This window comes from Myodes glareolus, chromosome 2, assembly GCF_982192425.1.
Source record: "Myodes glareolus chromosome 2, mMyoGla1.1, whole genome shotgun sequence".
Taxonomy (NCBI): Eukaryota; Metazoa; Chordata; class Mammalia; order Rodentia; family Cricetidae; genus Myodes; species Myodes glareolus.
In genome coordinates this window covers 59,308,892-59,336,133 of record NC_142027.1, presented here as the reverse complement: position 1 = coordinate 59,336,133, position 27,242 = coordinate 59,308,892, and the positions used below count along the sequence as shown (strand labels likewise).

Genomic DNA, 27,242 nt, shown 5'->3' with positions numbered 1-27,242 from the left:
ACCTTCCGCTTATTGAAACCTTTCGGTGTTCAGTCAAAGGAATGTCCTCCAAGGCGCTTTAGCCAATATCCCCAGGCTCATTGCTGGGATTCCTTCTCGCACATTCCCGTGGCACATACTTTTGTTGATATACACCTAATATTAATTCAGTCATGTCCTTTAAAGAAACAGTTCCCTTATTTCATTTATATGTTTTCTTCACAAAGAAGCACACCTAGCACATTGCCTGGGGATGTTTAAAAACCACTTGGTGTATGACTGAATCTCTAAACAGACAGTCTTAAAATGATGAAGACCATCAATCAGAATACATGAGCCCAAGGATTGCTTAAAAAAATGAGCTATTGATGAAGCAAAGCTTAGGATTGTAGAGGAATCTTGACTTATGCTGCATTATAGGCCAGTCCATGTCTGCTTATGATGTACACGTACAGGTAATTTTTCAACACAGAAGTGCAAGTTCCAATAAATATTTTGACTTTTATTTATGTGAATCTGTCATATAATAGGGAGTATTATGTTGACCTATATTCTAATAAAATGATAACTACCTGGAGCATTATAAAACACCAATTTTGCAAGTAAAGTAAAGAGTACATATCTTAACACACAATCTCAGTTACTAACGTGAACTTATGGTTTTATGAGATGGTCGTTTTGTTCCGAGTGTTATTCCTTTGTGGTCTGATCACCACTCTAAAATGTCTAATATGACATATTTTTTTAATTATCAAAATCAGAGAGGAAAAATGAGAGGAAGAATTGCTATTTTTCGTACTCAGAGGTGATAGGATGTGAGACTGTGAAAGGCAACACTGAGGGTAAACTTGAAGCAAGCATTCCTGATAACCAAATGCAAGTTAACCCAAGTTAGTTGAAGGGAAATTGACAAAAAATAACAGAGAAGGGAGGAATATTCTTCCCTCTGTTTGTCAAAATGATTTTAGATTTTATCAGATGCCTTCTCCCATCCATCATCTGTTACAAGTTACCTGGAATGATAGCCCCTTAAACTTCTCATGCACATGAACGTGCACACAAACACATTCCTTAATTTACATATATGTGTGTGATGTGGAATATTAGTTGAAGATGTGTTACGTTTGTTAATGCTGTGGAATATTTGTTTAATGATGCAAAGATGTGTTGCATTTGTTTATACCACATTCGTTTAACTCTGTGAAACTGTGTTACTTTGCATGATTGGTCTACTAGAGAGCTGAGTGGCCAATAGCTAGGCAGAAGAAAGAATAGGAGGGGCTGGCAGTCAGAGAGAATGTATAGGAGGAGAAATCTGAGAAGAGATGATCCAGCAGCAAGAAAAAAGGAGAGGAGGATTCTGAGGACCCACCTCCAAGCCAAACAGCCAGATATGGAACAAGAAGGAAAGGAAAGATATACAAAACTAGAAAAAGGTAAAAGCCCAGAGGCAAAAGATAGATTGGATAATTTAAAATCAAATCAAATAAAAATCTGAATAGAAATAAACCAAGCTAATGTCTGGAAATCATAAATAAGAAATGTCTATTTATTCATAAATAAGAAATGTCTATTTATTTGGGAGCTGGGTATCAGACCTCCTAAAGAGAAAATACTGAAAAAACAGCCAACAACACATGTGAGTTTAAAGAAAGTCTAGTTTGATGTGACAAGTTACCAGAGCCATTTTGAGGTGAATATCTTCCAGTGACTGAATCATAAAATAATAGGGTTGGCCAACACTTTCAAGATATCTACTTCATTGTATATCTATATTTTCTCATATTAAATAAAGTATGTACAAAATGTGTGTTTTATAATTAATTCATTATACTGACCCATACTGACTGGTTTGTGAAGTAAAAAAAAAATAATCTTTGTCGTTTCTCTAATTTGGAAATCAAATTTTAGAGTCTGCAAATCACAGTCATCTAATAGTTTAATGTTTTATTTATATTATGTATAATATTTCTTTATACTTATTTATGTATATCATTAATAGTTTAAGATCTCTTTACCTTCATTCAGTCATTATTTTGTCCCACATTAAGATTCTATTTTACTTTGGAAATTTCTTCATTGATAGCCACAGTTTTATGGAGTCTAAGACACCAATAGTTGTAGTCTAAAACAGTTTCTGAATGGATGAGAATTGCGGCAATTTTTTATATGAAAAGACGTTTATCGCTTCTGTAGGTTTGAATTTTCATAGTGGGGAAAAGTGGTAGTGCCAGAGATGCGGCAAACACTTCACAATTTGCAGCCCATTCCTCTCACAACAAAGGTGGATCCAACCTTAAACGTAGGTGTAACCAACACTGCTGAAAACTGATATAACAAAATATTTACACTCCATCTAGAACTTCACACATGCTGTCATAATAAGGTAAACAGGAGCATCACCACAATTATATATGAAAACAATCAAGTATGCATGAAGGTGGTCTTCAATGACAAATATCTTTTTCTGTAATCCCTCCTGCAGCAATTCATTTGTTCAAGGAAGTGTAAAATATCAGTGAGACTGGAATTTAGTTCTCACATCACAAGTCTTAAACCCATTATAATTCAAGTTAACCCTTTCATGACACCCAACAGAACTGCAGAGCTCAGCGAGTGCTTCTAAGGACGATGATGCTATTAAAATATCAGAGCAATGAGTAATAATTATCCGTGCTAAATTACAGCATGCAGAAGTACGCCAGTGTACTGATTCCCATTCTGTCCTCCAAACTATTGTTTTTCTGCTTGGAATGTGGCATCAGAAGCTGAGGTCCATCAGTGATATAAAGAAAATCATTACTCCGACCTTTAGGATTCATTTATATGGAAAAGTCATTTGCCGCAGATATGCTAAAAAATCATTACATTCATGATTATTTCTGTTGGAAGTCAAAAGTGTGAACCTAACTTATAATTCTGTACATCTCTTTTGGTTTCTGTTTTAAATAGTTTGCTGTAGAAATACACAATTTAATTATGGTGCACTTCATGCTTAGATTATAAGATTCTCTATATTAGAACTATTTGGTCAAGGATATATTTTTAAATCCTTTGTTTATTCCACTTTATTTTCTTTCCACTTCTATTGTTTTTTTTTTTTCTTTTGGCTGATAGTACTTCATAAAAAGTGCTTTAATTATACCCTGCTTCTCAGGCATAAAAAGTTTTATATTATTTTATGTCATATTTTTGCTAGCAACAATAATTCACTAAAGTATCTTGAATGTTGAGAGCACATTTATTATAGAGAGTCCTCACCCAGTTAAAATGCAGGTACAGACATGACATGGGCTGAGTATAAAAGTGCATACTTGGCTAGGAAGGTGACTCTGTTGGTTAAGTGCTTGTCTTGCAAGCATGAGGATCTGTGTTAAGAAGAAACTAGGTAGAATGGTTTATATGAACTCTTACAATCTGTAGTATCAGCACCAGGAAAGTTGGGGGTGTATATATCACTTGAGCTTCCTGACCAGCCGGTCTAGCCTACTTGTAGAGTTCCAGTCCACTAAGAGATCATCTCATAAAAAGACGGATGGCACCTGAAGAAAGACACTTAAGGTTGTCCTCTATTCTTCACATAGACACACCCATTCATACACATGTACAGTTGTCATACACATGTGCACATAGCCTTGTACACATGACTAATCAAGCACATACACAAGTGTATTGTGCACAGCCAAAGTCCACTACTTTAGGTTGTTTTCTCAGACTCTTGGTGGAAGATGTGACAGATGGCTTATATTTTCAATAGCACCCAATAATCTGTAGAGCACAAAACTCAATAATTTAATCAATGGCTGTTACAGGAAGAAAACTGCAGAAGAATTCTAGTAAGTTGAACTCAATTTCCAGATTTGGTAGTTCAAAGATAAAAGGCATTCTCTTCTACAAAAGGTGTAAACAGAATCACTCAGGACAGAATGTGCTTTGGTTCTTGGTGTCCCCTCATATCAAAGATTAAGACTCTCTAGGAGTTAAGATTCTAATTCATCACCAAATCACAGTGGTCTTTGCAGTTACTGTATCTCTAGTGTGTTAGACACATTAGCTCTTCCATAGATGCAAGCCTTTCTTTCATCTTTCTCTCAGATGAACCTGGGAGTCATATGCACTTAACAGATGCAAGCCGATGACTGCAGCCAACTCGAAAATTGATCCTAAAGTAAGCACTATTATGACTCCCTGTGTCATCCAAAGTACTCATTCTGCTTTGAATCTGGGGAACAGGTTCCTGTCTATGACTGCTGGCCTTCCTCTGCTGCCCCATTCTTGTCGTAGGTCTTATGTCTTTTTCGTTCTTTCTCCCATGAGAATTCTGTCCTGGTTGATTTCAATTTGGCATTGTCACTATAAGACTTGATCCACAAATTTTCAAAACAATTAAAGCAACACTTGGCCTTGTGTTTATGACAGATGATAGGGGCCATTTTCTGGTATCATTTGTAAATCAGAGAATAGAAATAGGTCTCAATTTCACTGGAGAGGGAAAAGAGGCTTAAGCTTTTTCTTTCCTGAAGTTTCATACATGAACTACCATGAAATGGGTTTGGTCTTAGGTTGTTTTCTCCTCATGACAGGAAATACCATGGGAGGATGAAGTCCATGTTCTCAACACATGCAAGTTATAACGTGGCTGCCTTCAGAATATGAGGGAGCAAGAAGATCTCAAAGCTCCATGTTTATAAATTCTTTCTGATTTTCAAAGATATTAATCTGATAAGCAAAATAGAAAGGATGCCGCCACATTCAAATGAGAAATCATTTTACTAAATTCCTTAAGGGCCAGGCATTGATATTAGGTAGATATGAAGTTTAAAACAGCTTGTTCCTTTCTCTGCCATAATTTGCTTTCATCATGCTAATAATACAGGATATTCTTCAGATTCACACGGCCTTAAATCCTGTCATAAAACCTGGCATATGTAGAGCACATTCATATTCTATAAGGGTAGGAGAGAAAAATCATCTCTGAAAGGAGCAATGATTAACATTTTGGAAAATGCTTTCGCTTGCTTCCTTTACCTTGGAAGGAATCTGATTACAATCTCATTGGAATCTGATCTCTGCGAACTGTTTGCACTGCTTGGCACAACAAAGGAAGGTGTTTTTATCACAATTGGAGCCTGACACACATGAAGGTGAAATGACAGTTCAGCATCTTATTCAAGCACCTCACTATACAACAGTGAACAATGCGAAAAGCTGAAGTCCTAGGCTTCCTGTGGCTTGGTTGACCTGCATCTGTGCCAGGTCACAACTTAAAATACATGGTAAAAATTTCACATTCAGGAATCTCTACCGAAAACCAGAATGACGTCGTGAATTACAGCAGTTCACTCAATGGAGGTATGAATATCTGGGATCACACACCTAAACCTCCAGCTGGTGTGTTCACTAGTTTAATACGTGCCTAGCAAGTCCAAGGCCCTGGGTTTAATACTTAGCACTGCATGAAGTAAATCCTAAAAGTAAAACATCATTTCTTCTTTTATGATCCTCTGATTTGTATGGTTTAGTGTCAAAGGGAATAATAACTTCAACACTGGGAACAGAAAACAATTGGAAAGTTTTAAGGTTATTTTAACAGATACTGAGTATATAATGAACAATTTTATGTGTATCTTCACTACCAAATATCAAATATACATACACTCTCACTGTTTCTGTTTAGTGTTCTGTATCTTTTTTTGAGAGGGTGGTGGCATGTGGGGGAGTGTTTAAGACAGAATTTTTCTCTGTGTAACAGCACTGACTGTCCTGGAACTTGCTTGATAGACCAGGCTGGTCTTGAACTTACAGAGATCTGCCTACCTCTACCTCCAGAGTGCTGGGATTAAAGGCAGGCACCACCACACCCAGCTAGTATCCTGTGTATCAATTGGTTTGTGCTACTTATTTACTCTTTAGATTCTTACAGAGACATATATAAAGAAAAAGTTGCCTCCATAACCAATTGCATTTTAGAATAGAAATTCTGTCGCCTATTTTACTTACTAGCATAAGTGATTTCAATCCCTGTGTAAAGCTTTTGTGTACACTAAGCAATTAATGGGTGAGAGTGAACAGTGGCATCCACCGGTGTGGCTGTTCAGAAAGTCCCCAAATGGTTTCCTTTATGGTCTGCAGATTGCCTTAGCTTTACCCTTTAGCACCACCTGCTGGACTAAATAACATCTGTTCATATGTTTCCACTGCAGATTAAAACAGCCCCTTCATGCTCTATACCTACCTGTGACATATCTTGTGGGCACCACCCATTAACTTTTTCAACTTTAAACAATCTTTAAGCATAATAAGTCAAAGTATCTGTGATGTTTCATTGATTCTGTTGCCAATGAAAATACCAAAATTATTTTTTCTTTAGAATTAGCACGTGCGAGTTTGGCATATTTAAAGAGTGGAATGTAATGTGTCAATATGTGTACATAATATGTTCTGGTAGTATTGGGGTAATGGGTGGTTTCATTTTTTTTAATTCCTTAATGCTTGCAAGCTCCTCTCATCCAGGTCTTCATAAAACATATGGCAGGATATTGTGAACTTCATTATCTTGTTAAGTTTTTCAACACTGGAAATTATCCCTCTTATATGGTTTTTGGTATTATCCTCCCACCTGTCCCTCTTCTTCCCAACCTTTCTAGGCTACCATAGTACTATTATACTTTCACGTTGACCTTTTTCAGAAGAACAGGTGGTATTTGTCTTTCTATGTCTGTAAAGACTTGGGCTGGAGAGATGGCTCAGAGGGTAAGAGAGTAAGACTGTTCTTCCAGAAGTCCTGAGTTCAATTCCCAACAACCACATGGTGGCTCACAACCATCTATGATAAGATCTGGTGCCCTCTTCTGGCATGTGTACACATAATAAATAAATTAATTTTTAAAAAAAGACTTACTATGAACCGATGTAAAAAGTGTTTTACATTCTTAATCAAAATTATTCTTTTGATATTTTAATTGTTTATGATATTTCTCAATAAAGGATGAATTGACCTGTTCCTGGTTTTGATTCAGATTAACAAACACCAGTTCCAGTTAGGTTGACTCCCAAATGCAGCTATCCACTTTGTGAATAATTCATTGTGAGGGGTTTTCAAGCTAGAATTTTATTATGTTAATATTTTATAAAAAAATAAAGTTTAGTTTCCTTTTTGCCTATAAAATCAGCTATTTGAATACTGTCTTCTCTCCATCCAACTAAAATTGGATTTTGCTCTTGCTTGGACTAGTTTTCAATTCTTGATACTTAATTTTAATTTGATAATAGGTTCAGTGAAAATCATTTCAAGCTATTTTGAGAACATTGAGCATGTTATTTTTGGTGCAGCCTCATGTTTCTGTGAAATATATTCCTAGTAAATATGGTGAAAACATAATTGACTTGTAAATTCTCCTGTGTTTACCTGCTACAGTTTCCGGTCAACACTCAGAATCTCTTTTCCCTTTTTCCCAAAGGCCTTGGATGGTACACTGTCAACTCAGCTTATGGAGATACCATTGTCATGCCTTGCCGACTCGATGTACCTCAGAACCTCATGTTTGGCAAATGGAAATATGTAAGTGTGAGCCTCTTGGGACTTGGAGAACTGACTATGGTTTTTAAAATATAATTCTCTCTCTTTTTAGAGAGTATATGAATATGTGATACTGACATAGTGCTGATATTCACCTGTGCATACCTATATAAAGGAACTAATGTATTGGATATGTCAAAAATATTCATCTTTATATAACTAAAGCTATTTTTATATATACCCAATAACTCAAACTTTGTACATCAACTTTGTCTGAAAACTCCATATGTTAAGGGTTAGAAGCATAAGGAAAGGCAGAGCTTTGGTGTATTAACAGGGGAGTACAGTGCACAGTTTTGTGAAGAAGAGCATTCTCTCTTCACTAGGTTCTGTGTAATGCAGCTCCTTCAAAGGTAAGATGTAGCAGTACCTAGAGACTCAGAGTTCCATGGGGGACTGGCAATCAACTTTGTTTCTGGTGCTGAATCTTCTTGGTGTGTGTGGATGTTACAGATAGATTGTACACTTGACATTGTTGATTTTATCCATCGTTTACACATAACTCCATCATATTCTGTCAGGTATAACTGTGCAGATAGGTCTGGAAAGGGAGACTAGAGATCCTGGTAGGTGGGTGTGGTCGTCCAGCTAACATTAACAGATTAATGCCACAGTTGAACACAGTTCAATAGAAGGTGTCTTTGTGGTACAATTTCCCAACATGGGGCCACAAGATACTTACGGCAGTGAGCAAGCTTCAAGTAGAGATGTTTCCTGGAACACAATAGCAGGCTTCCCTAATTCCTGAATATTTATAGATGTTTGCTCAGAGGAACATTGTTGGTCACCAGATGATTTATTAACTGTCTGTTTATTGCAGCGTTTCTCAGAACAGTAGGTATATTAAAATGCACTGAGAATTGTATGAGACCTTGGTTGGATTAATTTGTTAGATTTATTTGGCCACAAGCATTTTTTACCTGCAATATTTCCATAAAAGAAATGTGTTATACTAAATACATTTTGTCAAAAGTGCCTAAGCTTGCTCTCAAGGGGAGAACTGGCATGGCCTTTCACAATGTGAGCTCTGAAATCACACTAACGGGATCTAGACGCTGTCCCGTGGACAGGTGAACTTGGAAGTATTTTTTTTTCTATGAAAATGAGATATCTTCTTCACAATTTTTTTGTGAGGGATAAGTAATTAACTCTTAGCACTAGTAATCGGTAAGTAACAAACAGCTCCAAGAAGTCAACTATTCCAACTCTAGGACTCAATGCCCCAGCCATACTATGCATGTGTGTCTTCTAAAAAAAAAGAAAGAAAGAAAGAAAAAAGGAAAGGAGGATACATAGCACCCTGTATCTCTGTGCTCATTATGGGGGCCATTCCAGGTCATTCTGATCTCCTTCTAGTTCTCTTTAAAGGAGGAGGAGTTATGAGAAGAGAAAGAGTCTACTCGAATTCCTCTGGTTCCAAGTCTCAGAGTCTACGGAACCCACTGAACCAAATTTATTATCAAAGTAAATGAAATTAACTAAGAGAAACTGAAACATACGTGGTAATAGCACATCCTAAGCATATAGTAGGGCCTAGAAGATTAGTTTTTGTACTTTTATGTTTGTTTTTAATCTACTTTCTAGTTGTATATTAAACAAGACTACTCCATGCCCCTTCAAAACAGCCACTGATGTCCCCCAGGTGTGAGACGAGCTCCAACGCTGAGAGCTTTGTCCTTTCATTTTCCCCCATTTCTATGAACCTACGAGTTATCCAACAGCTTCAGTTCACCGGAAGTGTGAATTTCCTTTCTGTAAGCAAAGAATTGGGTGGTGATGATACAACAACACCAGCACCAAAAGTCATGCAAAATAATATGACAAAAGAAAGATTATTCTGAAGCATGAATTACACTCGTTTTCAGCATGCATTGTTATTTTCATTTTTAGGAAAAGCCCGATGGGTCCCCAGTGTTTATTGCATTCCGGTCCTCTACAAAGAAAAGTGTGCAGTATGACGATGTACCAGAGTACAAGGACAGACTGAGCCTCTCAGAAAACTACACTTTGTCTATCAACAATGCAAAGATCAGCGATGAAAAGAGATTTGTGTGCATGCTAGTGACTGAGGACAATGTGTTTGAGGCACCTACACTAGTCAAGGTGTTCAGTAAGTAGACAAAATACAACTGCTAAGTGGGGTGATGGCTGGGGTTAGAAGCTGTTCTTCACGTAGCAGCTTGAGTTCTCTGCAATGCCTCTCGCAGGAAGCTATGTGTAAGGGAACTTCTAGAGCTTTTTATTCTACTTATGCACACTGGAGGCAAGGAAGACAAGTCTGGCGTTTCAATAGGAGAAGCCCAGTGAGGAGTAAGAGCAATAACCTTAGAGCAGTGACTTTCCTTGGGATGTAAAATGCTACCATGACAAGGGGTAATGACCTCTAAGTTCCAATGATTTGTTCAATGAAAAAAACTATAATGTATATACATATATAATCATGCATATCATATGAATGTATAAATGTTAGGGTGAACCATATCAAATTATCATTTTAATATATAAAAAGCATAAAACAAATTTAAGGTATTCTATGATCTAGAGATCTAAGAAATCAATGTGTGTATACATATATTTGACATGTTTATGAATGTATGTGTGCATATATGTGCATGTGTGTCCTTTCTGACCTTCAATGCTTGAGGATTCAGTTTTTAACATGTTCGCATGGTTCAGAAAAATGACGCTAAAATAATAAAGCTACGCACACTGAGATTGTTCAAGGGATTACAAAGGGATTGTACCAAAAAGATAAAGTAGGGTTGGAAGAAAAGAAACTAATAAAAGGTACTCAACATAAATTACTGTAGTTATCATGACATAGTGACTTCACCTGATAATATATAGTTAATGTTACTGTGAGAATCTCTATATAAATGAATTACTTGAGTGTATAATTAAAGTAGTTCTTCTTTTAAGATTCAAATAAAAAGTCCCACCTCAGTTACATCATAATGTTGTAGAAACTACAGTAGGAAAAATCAGGCATAAAAAATTTCAGAATATCAGTCTTTCTTAATTGGGAAGAAGGTCTTAATTTCCCACTTTCCCCTCTGCTTTCTGGTAGCTTGACAACTCCCAGAAATGAATAAAATAAATAGTAAAGAAGGAAAACCCAGAGGCCTCCGACTGCAATAAGCAACCACAGATTTTTCGTGTTTCTCTTTAATAACCTATGTAGCTAAGTAGAGCTGTCCCTTAAGTATTTATGTAGACTTCAAAGCTCTAATGGGTTCATGATGCAATTCAAAGAGTATTAATACTGTCAAAGGAAACCTTTCTTCTCCAGAAGAGCCTTGTAAATGCACATTACAAGTTTTGGTTGATTACCTTTTAGGTTAGAAGGCTCTTTCCAGAAGCCATCCACACTTTCCTATCATATTTTAACCAAACCAAGTCCCAATGGTTTAGGAGCTCTGCCTACTTGCACAGGGTATGGGAATTTGCCATTGGCCATGTTGGCTTCTGAATTTTCTTTCTTTCCTTTACTTTATTTTGCTTTTATTAGAGAGATGGATGGTAGATATGCTAAGGGCATTTTTCCCTAAAAGCAAAATAACAACACCAGCAACAAAATTGCCATAGGCTTTGATACCAGAAATGCCAAAAATGTGGATAAACTAACTCACGACACTGATAATTATGTAAATTAATTTGCCATTTTCACATTTCTATAAATTGTGTTGAAGTGATCGAATTTCAAGGTAGTACACAAACAAGTCAAGAACATTCCAAGTTATATTTAGAAGAATCATTAGTGACATTTTCCAAATGTTTTTTTTCTGTTAAAAACCTGCCACATCAATATCTACAAGTAAAAAAATGCCAGTTGGTTTAATTTAATAAAGTTTGTAAGCTGCATTAGAGCACAGAAGCTTTCTGTGATGGGGAAAAGGAACTCACATGCCACACACCGCCAGGACCCCTGCCCTCTGCTCTTTTGAATGTTGTTGAAAACAAAGCAATTCCCAGTAACAGAATTTGCATTCCAGGCTGTGGGCCAGGGAGAATTTACATAGCAAGTTACACACTCTTGAAAATGGCGGTGTATCTGAGAAACCACACACACACACACAAAAAGAAAAAACAAATGCTAGAAAAGGAATGACACTCTTAACAAGATCATGCAGGAACCTCACTCTTCTCTTTCAATTATGAATTTATCTCAGGCCACTTTTTGAGAATTCAGCTGTAGCTGTGGATGGGAGACATTCATCCTATCCGTGGATATATTTCAGTCACTCAAGGGTTACTGTGCTCATCAATCAGTCCTCTGTTTCCCTCTGCTGAATCACCTAGCAACGTGGACCATGTAGGAATGGAGTGTGGCTCATGCAAGCCAACCTCAGATCAGCCTTCTGTGAACGGGCAGCTCCATGAGCAAAATCAAATTGCTTGTATTCGAGGCAGAGGGACTGACTAATGACTTTACCTTCAATGTAGGTTTGTTTGCTTAGTTTTAAACCACATCTCTGATGTAAGAAATCATATCCCCAAGTCCAAGCAAGTAACGTGCTTTGTCACCACTAATCGGCTCGTGAATGGCATCAACATCCAACTGCCTGTGCGTTTAGTGCCCATTTGAGAGTAATAAAACTATCTGGAAGCAAAATTAGACCATTGAAAGTTCCCAATGATTCATTTCAATGATTGTGCAAGAGGCTCAGAGGTCAAACAGGTGCCAAGAGAACCAAATGGCTCTTAGTGATGAGTTGGGAAAATCTGTGAGCTGGTTGCCAGAAGACCTTGCTTTGTCAGGGCCACCACTAAGTTCTGACCTTGGCAAGTCTTTTTGCCCGCCTCTTGAGTAAAATGAATGCTTTAGATTACATAGGAGACCTTTTTAGTCCACTACTCAAGCCTTGTCCAGAAACTAAGGAGCTGGGTCTAGCACTGTAAGAAGCTGTTTTTGTTCGAGTGGTTAAGGTCCTACTCACTGTTTCAGTTATTTACAATAACTTGTTTATGAGAAGACAAGGAGCAGGAGGAGGAGCAGCAGGAGGAGGAGGAGCAGGAGGAGGAGAAGCAGCAGGAGGAGGAGAAGCAGCAGGAGGAGGAGAAGCAGCAGGAGGAGGAGGAGGAGGAGGAGGAACAGGAGGAGGAGGAGCAAAAGCAGGAGGAGGAGAAAAGGCATCAGCATCCACTCATCCACTTAGGAGGTTAGGCCTGACTCCAGAGCCAGCCTGGAGAACATAAGAACACCCACCTAGATTTTTGAAGGGTGTGAATCAGCTCTTGGTGAGCCTTTGCACACTACAGTCTTAATTTGTCAGCCAGCTGTGCTCTGGTGCTGTTCTGTGGTAGTACAAGAAAGCCCGTTTCCAAGACTTTGTACATATATGTTCAAGTCCAGTCTTCAAGGCATTGGCCAATTTGTGCAGGCTCTGCACATCATTTCATAGCTTTTACTTGAATATGGTTCTTAAGGCTTCATTGATTTGAAAAATTGAGAATCTCTCCCCTCCAGTGGAAAATTGTTAAACCAGAACATAGTAAAAGAATATTTTCAAGGGGAAAGAAATAGAAAATGAGCTACCTAACAAATAAGATCTAAACTGTACATTACAGTTTGATTCTTTCTTTTGGGGGTGAATGGAATAAAAGGGATTGAAACAGGGTCTCACACAGCCCAGGCTATTCCAAAAACATGCTATGTAGCCAAAGCTAGCCTTGAATTCCCCATGCTTCCTTCACTTCCCAAGTATTGAAATTATATGCATATCACTGTGCCCAGGTCACTTTGACTCTAAAGACTAAAAATTACATTTCCCCATCTAATGAGAAAAATACAATATTGTTCCATGGATACACTAGCGTAAGTGCTTAGTGACTATTAAAGAATTCGATTGACAGCAGGAACTGAGAGCCTCACCTCTACACCAAACCGCCAGGATACTTTCTCTTCGTATTCATGGACTGAGCTAGCCTGTGTGTAGTTTTACACTAATGCTCAGATACTGTGGGTGGCAAAGAACACTTGTAACCAGAACTACCTCTTCACCTGTACATTAGATGGCTGGGTTCCCGAAATGTAATTTTTAGGAAGGTATTGATTTCTACTTTTTTTTTCTGAAAATCAATATTCATAGCATTCACTAACTATAGCCTGAGGGTTAGAGTTAGGAAGTGGGCTATCTATTTTATTATATTTATTCCTGGTCAGTCACTTTCTATGTACCAGTGTCCTTCTCCAAAATTAAAAAAAAAAAAAGAGGAAGAGGAAAGCTTCTGCTTCTGGAGCACTTGACCTTCTGCAGCATTTTATATATTGCTTATCCTTTAGTTATTTGCGGTAAGCCTTCAAAGCATATTAATGAAAGCCTGTGATCTCATTAGTTAAAAAGAAATCACATCAGCTTTACTTATATTCCATTGTTATAGATACTAGCGTACAGAACATGATGCCAAAACACACAAACATGTGCTCGCATGCACACACACGTGTGCATTTTCACACCTGCACGAGTGGCAAACTAATACTTTGTCACGAGTTCCAGAGCCTACTCTAGGATTTATTTATAAATCTCACTGTCCTGTAAGTTCTAATGTGCCACCATATTGTGTCCCTAGGTTAACATACTTCTAGCTACTTCAATGGAGACAGCCAGACCAGCAAGGAAGAAAACTATGACTTAAGACATAATTCTATAATCAATACATGGTCAGACAAGAAGTTCTAGAGAGATTGCTCGGCAATTTTTTGAAGCAAACTTTGGCTTAATTCTAAATTTGTCATTTTGACTAATTAATGCTGCAAGCAAATTTGTAGTGTTGCTTTTCTTTCAATTTTATACTTGGTTATGAATCCTTGAATCATATTAAGATATAACTCACATGAAGATTTTTATAACAGAAACACTAGTTGGGAATCGATATGCAATCTTGTTAAAATAGTATGTGTCCTTTTAATGGTTCTCCAACTAATATCCATTGATTGTTACAAGGTAATATGAAAGAAAATTACATGCAAAAAAATGTACTTAATACAAAGGGTTTGAAACAAGAATCTAAAGAGAAAATAACTCAAAGATATAGAATAGGTACTATTTTTAAGTTACCATTAAATCTCAAAACTCACTGTGACTCTTCCAAAGAAAACATGAGCAGAAATTTAAGAATTACTAAAAGTTAAGCACCCTTTCACTAGGGTTCTTCTTCCTTCCTTCCTTCTTCCACCTTTCCTTCCTTTCTTCCTTCCTTTTTTTCTTTCAACTGCATTTTAATTTTATTTAAAAACAACAATAAATTTTAGAATTAATGCAAACAAAGTAATTTGTAATTTTGGCATACATACAGTGTTATTGCTTTTGTGCCCATTGATAAAATGTTACCAGATTTAATTTTAAAAAATAGGTAAACTTGCAATGTAGTAAGAGGAAGGTCAAATATGAGCTCGGTCTTTTTCCCGTAGCACTCAGTGGGTTAAAAAGCAATGAAATTTGTCAAAATTACCCAGTAAGCTTTTATTCAGAGTCTACATTTGCGTGATCTGCAAACCTCTCCATGTTTTCCAGGCATGTTACTGCTGAAGGGAAAATTAAATGCCAGTTGCCTTTTTCTTTCTGTTAATTTTGACCTGTTTTTAAAAATCAGATACATTAATTAATGTGTTCTGTCTCTTGAGGCTTTAAGAATTGTGTCACTTAAGAGCTGGCTTCTGGGTCTTGGGAGCTTTGCTTTATTTAATTGAGATCCAAGAATTTTCATTTGTTTAAATATTCTCAGTGCAATTGTCTCTCAAACATATTAAATGTTTGTCTTTGACAGCACAAATTCTAAGCAAAAGTCACTGTTTGATCAATAATTCAGTTTTAATTTGAAGTGTATTCCATAAAAATGCTGAGAGCATTAAGTTGTATTGACATGAGAAAGGATTTAGCATTCATTCCATAGTTTCCTCCACACACTAGTGACTATTTTGAATAGAGATTTTGTTGATGTTTTCTAATATATAGTCACCTTCTTAACAGCCAGGAACTTGGGCATCACTTCTTGTTTTCATTAACCTCGATTGTTTGCCCTGTTTATTTGTATTTGCTGATTTCCTATCTCCCTCGTGTTTTGTTTCCAACTGTGGTTATCCTTGTAAGACTTTCATTGGTGGACTAATACTTCTAAAATTTATAGCAAATAGGATCTATAAGCAAAGTCACTGTGCTAATGTAAAACAGCCCTGCCAAAGGAAAATTAATGTTAACCTGAAGACTGTTACTTTGTTTTCATGCATTCTAGTGTCACCCGTTTTATAACTCAAAAGATTTTTGTTTTGTATTTCTATTATGGTCTGGTTAGGTAAGTTCTTTCAATTGAACCACAAATTAAGTAATAAGAATGCAAAAATCAATTTATTTTAGTGTGAAAATCGAAAATAATTGAAAATATAAACACTAAAACTATGAAAGAAAAAATTATTAGTTTCGGGTGCTAATAAAATAAAAATAACTCTATTCTGAATGATATGAGTTCAAGTTACATTCTCTATAAACTAATTCATAGAGTTGTTTGTTGGGTAGTTGATTTCTTGAGACAGGGTTTCTCTGTGTAGCCCTGGCTATCCTGAAACTCGCTCTGTAGACCAGGCTAGCCTGGATTTTAGAGATTCATTTGCTTCTGCCTCCTGATTGCTGGCCTTAAAGGCATGTACCACCATATCCTACTTAGCTGATTCATTTTTAAGTATAAAATTCATCATTAATGGAAAGCTAGAAGAATATAAATTTTATATTGCGATTATACAAAAAAACTCAAAAAGAATAAACCAAAAAAAAACCCTCAATAATCTAATTGATAACTGGGCAAACAAATTGGACAGCTCTGAAAAGTACAATTTGCCAATAGATATTAGATTAAAAGATTTTACATTCATGTCCGCTAAAGGATTGAAAGCCAAGAAAGACTACATTAGGATTCTTTTCTATCCTAGTAAGAATGACTGTTATTAAGAAACCAAAAAATAAAGTCTAATGAGTACAAGGAAAGAGAAATCTTATAGAAAGGTAGTAGGAATGCAAACTAGTCCAGTCACTGTGAAAATCAGAATGATGATTTCACAACGAACCAAAATCTCAACCACTAAAGGGTGAAACTGTTCTATCTTTTAGGTTTACATTCAATGAAATTCATGATAAGATAGAACAGAGAGAGTTCCACAGACATTTTTATTATTACAGCACTATACCCAACAGTTAAATTGTAGATTCAGTTCATATATCCATCAAAACATTTTAGCAGAGAGAGAAAATAAAGTGTAAATCTATGTTGGAGGGCAGGAGTCTGTTCGTCCCTGCAGCCCTTCTTGCTTAGCCTAAAAATAACTACACAGAAACTGTATTCATTAAATCACTGCTTGGCCCATTAGTTCTAGCTTCTTATTGGCTAACTCTTACATTAATTTAACCTATTTCCTATTAATCTGTATATTGCCACATGGCAGGGGCTTACCAGGAAAGATTCAGCATGTCTGATTTTGGCAGATCCATGGTGTCTCTCCCCTACTCCAACTTTCTTCCTCCCAGCATTCAGTTCTGTCTTCCCTGCCTACCTAAGTTCTGACTATCAACTACACCAAGGCAGTTTCTTTATTCATTAACTAATGAAAGCAACACACAAACAGAAAGACCTCCTACACTAAATCTAGACATTATTACTCATCCATTCGAAAAAACTGTGATTGCATAAAATGGAAAACAAAAGATCATCATGTTAAGCAAAATAAGATAGGTTGAGAAAGATTAATGATATGTTTTTCATATATCTGGGATCTGTTCTTAAAGGTCTAACGTTTGAAGGCATAGAGGGTACTATTTAGAAAAAGAAAAGTGACTAGTAGGGTCCGTACAGAAGATGACAATGGGGATAAATAAGATCAAATTCCATAATATAGTTGTATGACAGTGTCATAATGAAAGTTTCTATTATATTGAACAATGAATATATACTAAGAAAAGCAAGATCATTTTAAGACAACATTCTTGAACTTTTAATCAGTTGTCCCTGAAATTACTTTTAAATTTATTTAAAGAAATTTCTATAAACTCTCTGTCCTCCATCTCAAGTTCCAAACTGGAACTTGATTTTCTCATATTTCCAAAATTTTATAAGATCAGACAAGAGACAGACATTGTCTTTAGGAAATTGACTTGTGTACATCACTACATAGTTTTCTCATTATTTATAACCACATTTCTTACACTTCATTGTGTCTAAGAATTCCTTTAGAGCTTGTTAAAATATATAGACTAATGGGATTTTCCCTAGAGATTCTGGAGGCTTCTTAAGCCTAGAAATGAATGTTTCAAATAAAAACCTTTGTGACTTGGATTCATATGCAATAACATCCTCAAGTAATGAGTCAGAGGCCTTCAGCTTAGGAAATAGAAAGTACGATTGTAATCAACTAGAAATAACATATCCTAATTAGAACAGTAGCCTGTGTTTACCATCAAATCCATATTCACCTCATAAAATCCAAAGAGCATTGAAGATATGTAATTCAATGGAGTTTTAATTACTTAAAACAATATTTGAAGTCATAAAACAAATACTTGATAGGTTATACCTACTGCATAGCATATAGGTTCTTTTTTCATAGATCATATGTGCTCTATATCTCTTCCAGTATACTTAAACTTTTTTCTACTTAACTTTAGAGCAGCCATCTAAACCTGAAATTGTAAACAAAGCACCATATCTTGAAACAGAGAAGCTACAAAAGGTGAGAACTTGTTTGTATTAATGGCTTTACTCGATTTAGATACCCTGGATGACCAGACAAACAATATTTGCTTGCTCCTATGGCGTTCATAACTTCAGGTTCAATCAGAGAACACAGGAAGTCACAGTGGGAACAGTGTGACCACTGTCCATTTGACCATGACAATGGCCATGTGAAGCAGGTGTGCCCATTTCTCAAGAGAAGAGTCTTTCGAATGTGGATGTTGATATAGAGTTTGTAAAGAAAAAGTGAATTTCCTCCATGCCAACGTTGATAAGAGCTTTGACAGTAAATGAAATCATGGGATATAAAGAGTGTGGTCTTTTGGGTAAACATCAATCTTTGGTGTTTTAGAAATTTTGGTGCTAAAATTCAAAGCAAGAGAGAACACTAGAAGATAAATCTGGGAAGGTAAAATGTTTAGAGATTAATCAAGGATTATGTAATATTTAGACTTTATTCTATTAAAGTAAACTACTCTAGGTGTGAAGTCCACAGTGAGAGATGATAGAAACAAACAATCGCATTATCACAGGGGTGAGAGGAAGTAGAACTGGTAGCAGGCAAAATAGAGTTCCACATGTAAGCACATCAATTGGGTAATAATCTTATCCTAATTAACTAAAATAACTCAATATTTCTTTGTGTTTGTGGGGGCGGGTAAGATTAAGTTTTTTTGAATCCTATTAATTTTACTACCCAGTGTTTGATAAACATTGAATAATTTAGTTAAAACTCACTGAAGACTGAGCTGAGGATTATAGCATATGGTGAGTATTTATACTATGAAATGAAAATGAAATTGGAGAGGTGCCACATTTTAACACTAGATGTTTCTTGCATTTGAAAATCTATGAACCACAGCAATAATCAATATTAATACGGTTATAAAGTCATTTAGTTAATACTAAAAGTGAATAGCATCAAAACAAATTTGGTAATCCCTAATGGATATGATTTTATGTATAGTGGAAAGCTTTACTGTGCATTTTAAAATGGGTAGGACTGTAGTTTTTCATATTAATTATTATTTTTATTCAGGAGTCAAAGGGTAGTTTCTTAATCAAAAATGAAAAATAAATTGTTTAAGACACTTTATTTACTGAAGAATCTGAGGCTTCCATAAAATAAGGATTTGAAACTGTTTGATATGAGAAAATTTTCTTTTTCATTTCAGTTAGGTGACTGCATTTCAAGGGACAGTTACCCAGATGGTAACATCACATGGTACAGGAATGGGAAAGTTCTGCAACCCCTCTTAGGAGGTGAGTCTGAGTCAGGCAATGAATGCCCATGGCCTTCCTGTATATTATATAGGCTACTCACTTTATGAGCTGTCCAGGACTGAACATGCTGTCTCCCCTTCTCTATCTACAAATTACACTTCAGTTACACTAAGAGCCTCTTAACTCATTCAGTGATTAGATACCATTTTATTGCTGGTGTGGAAGAATAAGAAGCAGAAAGCAGTATCTCTATATATGGCATGTTCTAAAAGTTAATTAAATTGAGTGGGAGATAGAATTTCAGGATTCTATTTTTGCCTATGCCTCTGATTCACAGGTTTAAAATGACATCTTACCTTGTCGGGTGTCAATTTTCTCTCCTGTTAAAGACAATTAGTGGGACAAAGTCACCTCTGAAATGTGTTAGGACATTTACTTATGGATTGAGGCTTTCCAGGGTTAGCTTTTATCATTGGTGTTCTTTACTTTCTTTAGAGGTGGCCATACTTTTGAAAAATGAAATTGATCCTGTTACTCAGTTGTATACCATGACTTCATCCTTGGAGTATAAGACAACCAAGGCTGACATCCACATGCCATTCACTTGTTCTGTGACATATTACGGACCCTCTGGCCAGAAGACAATCCATTCGGAACAAACAGTCTTTGATATTTACTGTAAGTAACTGAATATACAATTGTGTAATTGTAATGTATTAGACATAATATTTAAAAACTTTTAGTCTTTGAAGTTCTGTTTCAGTTCCTCTTAATATTCTGCTGTCAATCCTCACCCCCAAACTTTTATGTACAAATAATCTTCTTTTCCTTGGAAAGCATGTAGAAAAAAATGCTTACCATTTAACAATAGACTCCAGTTTTTCACATATTATTTTATTAATATGTGTTGTACTCTATGAGGTGTTATGTTCTTTAAAGATTTGATCTCTAATTTGACTATTTTCCTCCAATACTCTCCAGTCATAGAATATTGACATGTGTTTTGTAGGAATTCCAATGCCTACTGGCCATTTCCTTAAAAACGGATGGGTAAATACTACCTTATGACTGACTAGCTTCCTAAGTTTAAAAATCACCAAAACAAATATTAAAACTTGGGAAGGTGACTTCAGAAGGAATTTGCATGTATGTGAGTACCATGTATAAAGATGGGCAGCTGGATGAATTCTTGGATGCATGAGGATGACACAAGAATGCCATGTATATATGGGGAGTGTTTGGCAATGAGAATACAGCACAGGCCTCTTGATGATGCCACAAAGGAGAGCATTCAGAGAGGCTGTTGTTCAGCTGAGGATCAAGACACATCAAAAGGAAATTGTCAGTGTGAGATTGCAAGTGATAAATATCATGGGAACAGACTGACAAGTCCTGAAAGGTCATGTGTTCCAAGACAGTGATTTTGGAACTCTTGAACACATTAGTAGAATATGAAGGAGTGGCCAGAATACAGATTATTGAACATCACTCAAGTAAAAAAGATCCAGTGGATGTAAAGAGGTGCTTCCCAGTGAACTTATTTCTTAAAAATGATATGGTAATATTATTGCTAATAATCTATTGAGAATATATGAGAAACTATTGATGTAGGAAGACTTCAGAGGCAGAGAAAAAATGATAGGAGAGGACATGCAAGAAAGAAGTGGATGAAAGAATTCATCCTGAGAGAGCCTTAGTAAGATGTATTAGTCCTCCTTCTCTTTAGTTTCTGTGGTCACCTTATTTCTCTCTCTGGTACTGACTTCACACAAACATTCCTGGTTCCCTAGGCTTTCTGCAATGATCACTAAAATGCTATTCCTGGCTACCTACCTTTCTCTCCTCACCTTCAGCAAAGTGCTCATCCAGCTGCCATCAGAAGCCTCTTCCTAAAACCTGCATCCTGCCTGTGACTGAACTTCTCCACTGACACCCCGATATGCTCAAATTCAACTTCATGCTCTTGGCTGCTGTATTCCCTGAGTCTGTTTCAGCCACAGTCATGTACTATGTGTCAACCTTCATCATCACACGTTCTTTTATATTGACCACAATCCTCTGCGAGAATACAGTTCCCATGCATTCCTGTGTGTTATCATTGCTTTGTCTTTTTCATATAGCAAGCCCCTACTCATTCTACAAAACATGGTTCTAGAAGGAAGCCTTCTTAGAAGATTTCCAGGCTCTAATATCTAGGTTTTATCTTTTTTGCAATGTCTAATGTTACAGTCTAAATGGTTAAATTTATTTTTCTCATAAATAGAGAAAATTTACTAGAACAAAGATCACAGTATTTCTTAAGCTTATGATTCTTACACATTACTTATAACATATTCATACTAAGCTAGGAAATATTTGGGTGGAAGGATAAGTGAACAAATAGGTGTGTGGAAGAAAAAAAATTAATAAACTAATTTTGTAGGGGTTCATGTAAATGGTGAAATATAACAATCTCACTTGCTGTAAATTCTTGATAATCATGTGTAGTAAATTAAGAAATGCTCATTTCAAATATTTAAGTGTAGGAAATGTATGAAGGATTATGAATATCATTATAATAATCAAATGATTATCTTTCAAACCCAATTAGAGAAAATAGCTACAAAAGAGTTGAAAGGGAAAGGAAGGCTCAAGGTGAAGGAACAAATTGGGATCTGATAGCATCATTTCTGGTGTAGGTTAATTAGGGCATAGGCAAGGAAAAGTAAGTGTGACTAGAAGGGAAGAATTAAATGTAAGCAATATTAATGCATGAATCACTGGGACTAAGTACTAGAGTGGATTAGAGGAGGCAAAACAGAAAGTAAGGATAATGGGAAGAATGATGATTTATTAATAAACAGAGAAAATTCAAAGTCTGGGGCAAAAGAACAAGTGATCATCAATTTGTTAAGCACACAAGCAGCCCAGAAAGCTACTGTAAAAGTGCAAATGTGTTACAATAATCCTCTGATCAGACTTCAGTTTTTTGTCTTTCTAGTACAGATGAAATTGAAAAGGGTTGCAAAGGAAGGACTTTGAAATAGAAGAGGAAGTCAGACACATCATGATCCTGACTGTTCTAACATCAGCCTTGATCAGAGATGTGCCAATACTCCTTTCTGAGAGAGGGTCACATCAAAGTGTGAACCCGACACACATTACAAAAGAAGTCGTGAAGAGCCCCACTGTTTTATGCAACTGGGGTATACCAACAAATAAAGGAAAAGGAAATAGAGAGAAAAGTGGGTACAGGATGAAAACCCAGAAATGGCGGCTGCAAGTTTTATTTGCTTCTTCCACTCTACTGAGAACTGCTGGTTGGAGAACTACCTGCAACAATCCAGAAACCAACAAATGCAGTGAACCCAAAGCAGTGTGCGAACCTCACTGTTAGTCTCAGGACTTAGTGATGCCCAGATGTCCATATATAGACAGTATCAGAGGCAATCAACAGCAGCAGCTCCAAGTTTTCTTCTGCATTTAACTTAAATAACTGCAAGAAATGGAGGGTGGCTTCTCAAACTGCAACTTATTAGTTTTACTTTATTAGCTAATAATAAAATAGGTCTTTGTAGAGTATTCTTTTCATAAATATTTTATTGTCTTTTTGAGCTATAGTTTTTTCTTCACTCCCTTTTCTTCTTTCCCCCTTCCCTTCTACCCTCTTCTATAATCCCCACACTGACAATTCACTCAGGAGATCTTGTATTTTTCTACCTCCCATGTAGATTAGATCCATGTTTGTCTCTCTTAGGGTCCTCATTGTTGTCTAGGTTCTCTGGAGTTGTGAATTGTAGGCTGATTTTTCTTTGTTTTATGTCTAAAAGACACTTATGAGTGAGTATATTATATTTGCCTTTCTGTGTCTGGGTTACCTCACTCAATATGATGTTTTTTAGATCCATCTATTTGCCTGGAAATTTCAGGATGTCATTATTTTTTCCACTGTGTAAATATACCACTTTTTTTCTTTATCCATTCTAAGGTTGAAGAGCATTTAGGTTGTTTCCAGGTTCTGGTTATTACAAATAATGCTGCTATGAACACAGCTGAACATATGTCTATGTGGTATAATTGATCATCCTTGGGTATATACCCAAAAGTGGTATTTCTGAGTCTTGAGGTCATGAATTTTAAACCAGGCAGTTAACTCAGTCATTATTCATTTTTGTCTATCTTCCTCAAAATTCATCCTTCGTGGCATTATCCAGCTATTTTAAGCATGGATGTCAAAAAGTCAATCATGTTTCAAGCCACCACTACTTCCTTTCACTTTCTACTTACTGGATAATGTTCTACTGTGTGAAGTATTTAATTCACTTGGAATTTGACTGTTGAGTAGTCCTATGTATTAAAAAATATTCAATACCTTTGTTTTATCTACAGAAATTAGCCACTGTGTAATAGGAATTATGTTGTCTTATTTTAAAGAACAGAATAAAATACCAACAACATATGGACCATAGAACAATTTCAATAGCTGTCCTTCACTGTCTCTGTCTCTGTCTCTGTATCTGTCCTCTGTCTGTGCTTGTGTGCGTGCCTGCGTGCGTGCGTGTGTGTGTGTGTGTGTGTGTGTGTGTGTGTTTTCATGGAATTAATTTTTTTTAATAGATCTGTCCTCTTGCATGCCAAAAAATACTACTGGTGCTGTTTAGCTCATGTCTCTTCATTTTCTTTTTATTATTGTATAAAAAGGGCGTGATGGTATCCAGTAGCTTTAGTGGCTTTGCTACCCGATTTAGTCTTTCCAAGCTATAAGATTCATATAACACCATTCAATTTCCTATAATGAAGTCACACAGTGAGATTGTTCTACTGGTCTTTTACACATAAAATAATTACAGTCATTGCCACCTCAGTTAAAGACATTTTGCTAAGAAGAAATTGATTTTTTTTTTTATGTAACGCGGTTCTTTGTAGTTTGCTCTAACTAAGATTAGTACTTGGTATAGCAAGTGGCTATTAACTTCAATCCCTCTATAAAAAGATACATTTAAGTAATTACCATTACTAGCTTCTCGAGAAAATTGTGTATAATTTAGTCATTTACATTGTATGCACAGAGTAATTTGGTACTTGACAAAAATGGTTAACTTCTGCTTGTGACTCCTGCAGATCCTACAGAGCAGGTGACAATACAAGTGCTGCCACCCAAAACTGCCATCAAAGAAGGAGACAACATCACTCTTCAGTGCTTGGGGAACGGCAACCCACCTCCTGAGGAGTTCATGTTTTACTTACCAGTAAGCGCTTAAGCATTGGTTGAACTTGACGACTATCATTTTGTCCTGTTGCCTGGCTTCTAACTGACATGAACAATTGTGTGCACTTGGGTAGCTAAAGTGAGAAGAACGGGTTATTCCTGGGAATAGAAAACATAAAACACCACCTGTAGAATTCCGTTGAAAGCCTTTGTAGCCCCATCCCCTGTTCTTTCTTCTTTTCCTTGATGTTTAGAGAGTTCAGAGACAAAGAGGAAAAAGAGACATCCACAGGAAACCATAATTGCAGAAACTCAGGGTGTCATCATCCAAATAAGACACAAAATCTGCTCTTCAGAAGTCGATCACTGTAACATCAAAAGACATGGTTGCAAATGGTCTAATGTGAATGATGATCCATCCACCCACAGGCTGCGCTGGACATGCTCAGATCTTTTAAAGCAAAGACAGTTCTGTTGTGTAGTTTAGCTAGGTTGGTAGAATAATCCTGTGGGCTCTTTATCACAGTGTTTATCATAGCTGAAAGTAATGGTCTGCATACAGGATACTTTAGGAAATTTCTTTAAATATTATCATTCACCGTGATTTGGAGCCTAACTGGAAGATATGTGTTTTCACCACCTTCTTACTGAGGAAAGCCATATGCTACCAAACAGTGCATTTATTTGGTAAAAACTGCAATAGTGGGATTACTATGAGTTCACCCACAGCATGGCTGGTGGCATTTCCCGATATCACCCACTGCATTACTGAGAACATCTGTACAAGAAGCTTCTCACAAAAGTAAATGTGGGCAGATGGCATAGTTTCTCCTATTAAATGTATATATCACCATTTTCTCATTTACAAATACAAGTTTTGAGACCAAATTTCTACTTTGGCTATGGGGGATTTTAGAGCCATCTCATGTCCTGTCTTTAGAAATATGTCTGCTGATTGTCTCGGTTGCTGTTAACATATATTCCTGCCCTCTCTATATTTGCTCTCCTCTGATTGATTCCTTTCTTTTGCTCATCTTCTTCCTTAATGCTCTTGCTCTTTTGTTGTTCATTCTTCTCCCTGCTTCCTTCATTTCTGTTTATCCTCATTATTTGGATAAATGGCTGGCGTTTGCTTGTTTGCTTCCTCTCTGTCCCCCTCCTCTCTGCTTATCTCCCCTCTTCTTCCCTTTTTTCTCTTCTACTTTTCTTCCTCTCTTCCTTGTTCTCTGTCTTTCTTTGCCTATTTCTGTCTCTGCCTACCTGTGTACCTGTGTCTCTCTGTCTGCCTCTCTCTCTCTCTCTCTCTCTCTCTCTCTCTCTCTCTCTCTAATAGCCTTGTACATGTCAGGCAAGCTCCCTGCCACTAAGCTACATCGCATTCTTTAGTTCATTGAGACAGTCTCACTATATAGCTCAGTCTCTCCTCAAACTTGCAATCCTGCCCCCATCTCCTGAATGCTGCAAGGAAAGGTGTGTATCCCAAGACCCAGTTCATGTTTTCTTTTAAAATTCTTCAAATCCTTTTATTGGTGTAGATGTAGGGGGAAATGGGTACTTAAAAAAAACTGCTTTAAAATTCAAACTCAAGCTATGCTCGAAAAAAAAAATAGATATCAGTACAATATAAAATATCCCTTTAAAAATTACTGCCAAGATACTAATTTTTTCTCGGATGTTTGTAGAACAGATTTTAATATTTTTTGTCTAATAAAAAAGTTTGGTCACTTTTTTCTTATATCTGAGAAAATTGTACCTTCCTCAAGAATTATAATCGTTCTTATTGTTGCTACCAAGTGTAACCTTCTGACATTTTTCCTCCATCCAAAGGGACAGCCTGAGGGAATAAGAAGCTCAAATACTTACACATTGACAGATGTGAGGCGCAATGCCACAGGAGACTACAAATGCTCGCTCATCGACCAAAAAAGCATGATTGCTTCAACAGCCATCACCGTTCATTGTAAGTCACCTCCTCAGGACCAGCTGCACCTCAAAGGCATCTAATTATATTACCTAGTAACTTTTCTAAGTGCAGACTTATCTTTCCTAAACAGCTTGGTTTCCGTTCACTCTGTAAAAAGTATCAGTAAAGCTCGGCTTTCATGCAGTTACCACTGTAACCCTGAATCCTTGTGTGAGTCTGGGAACCGCAAAGTTGTCAATGGTAAAATTCCTTCTTATAAATGCCTTCAGTTTGTGGTAACATTAAGTAATTTGGATATGATCTTTAAATAACTCATTATATATTGAAATATATGTATACTGAATATATAAATATATACGTATAATATGCATAATTTATTTCATGCAGTTCTGGAGATGGAACCCAGGGCTTTGCACATGCTAAGTAAGCATTCTGCTACTGAGCTATACCCCTAAGCTCTCTTTAGATATTCTTGATATTAACAAGATTTGCATTTTGCCGGGAAGAATGCAGATTATATATCTCATTTTAAAATTACTGAATAATATTAGCACTCAGATCCAGGCGACACGAAGTTCCTACATATTCAGCACTGGGAGATGAAGTAGAGGTGACTAAGAGCTAAAGGGTAA

The 27,242-nt window shown here is 36.5% G+C and overlaps 1 protein-coding gene across 4 annotated transcripts in view; it reads left to right on the top strand.

The window, feature by feature from the left end:
- The window catches only part of Alcam (activated leukocyte cell adhesion molecule), a 193,066-nt gene that overhangs the window by 137,152 nt on the left and 28,672 nt on the right, over nt 1–27,242 (top strand). For all 4 annotated transcript variants that reach the window (XM_085685538.2, XM_087900753.1, XM_085685536.2 and 1 more), the window contains exons 2-8: nt 7,440–7,540; nt 9,449–9,668; nt 18,208–18,272; nt 19,450–19,537; nt 19,994–20,176; nt 24,599–24,726; nt 26,514–26,646. In XM_085685538.2, coding sequence (XP_085541664.1) covers nt 7,440–7,540; nt 9,449–9,668; nt 18,208–18,272; nt 19,450–19,537; nt 19,994–20,176; nt 24,599–24,726; nt 26,514–26,646 — 918 coding nt within the window. The remainder of the gene's footprint in view (nt 1–7,439; nt 7,541–9,448; nt 9,669–18,207; nt 18,273–19,449; nt 19,538–19,993; nt 20,177–24,598; nt 24,727–26,513; nt 26,647–27,242) is intronic.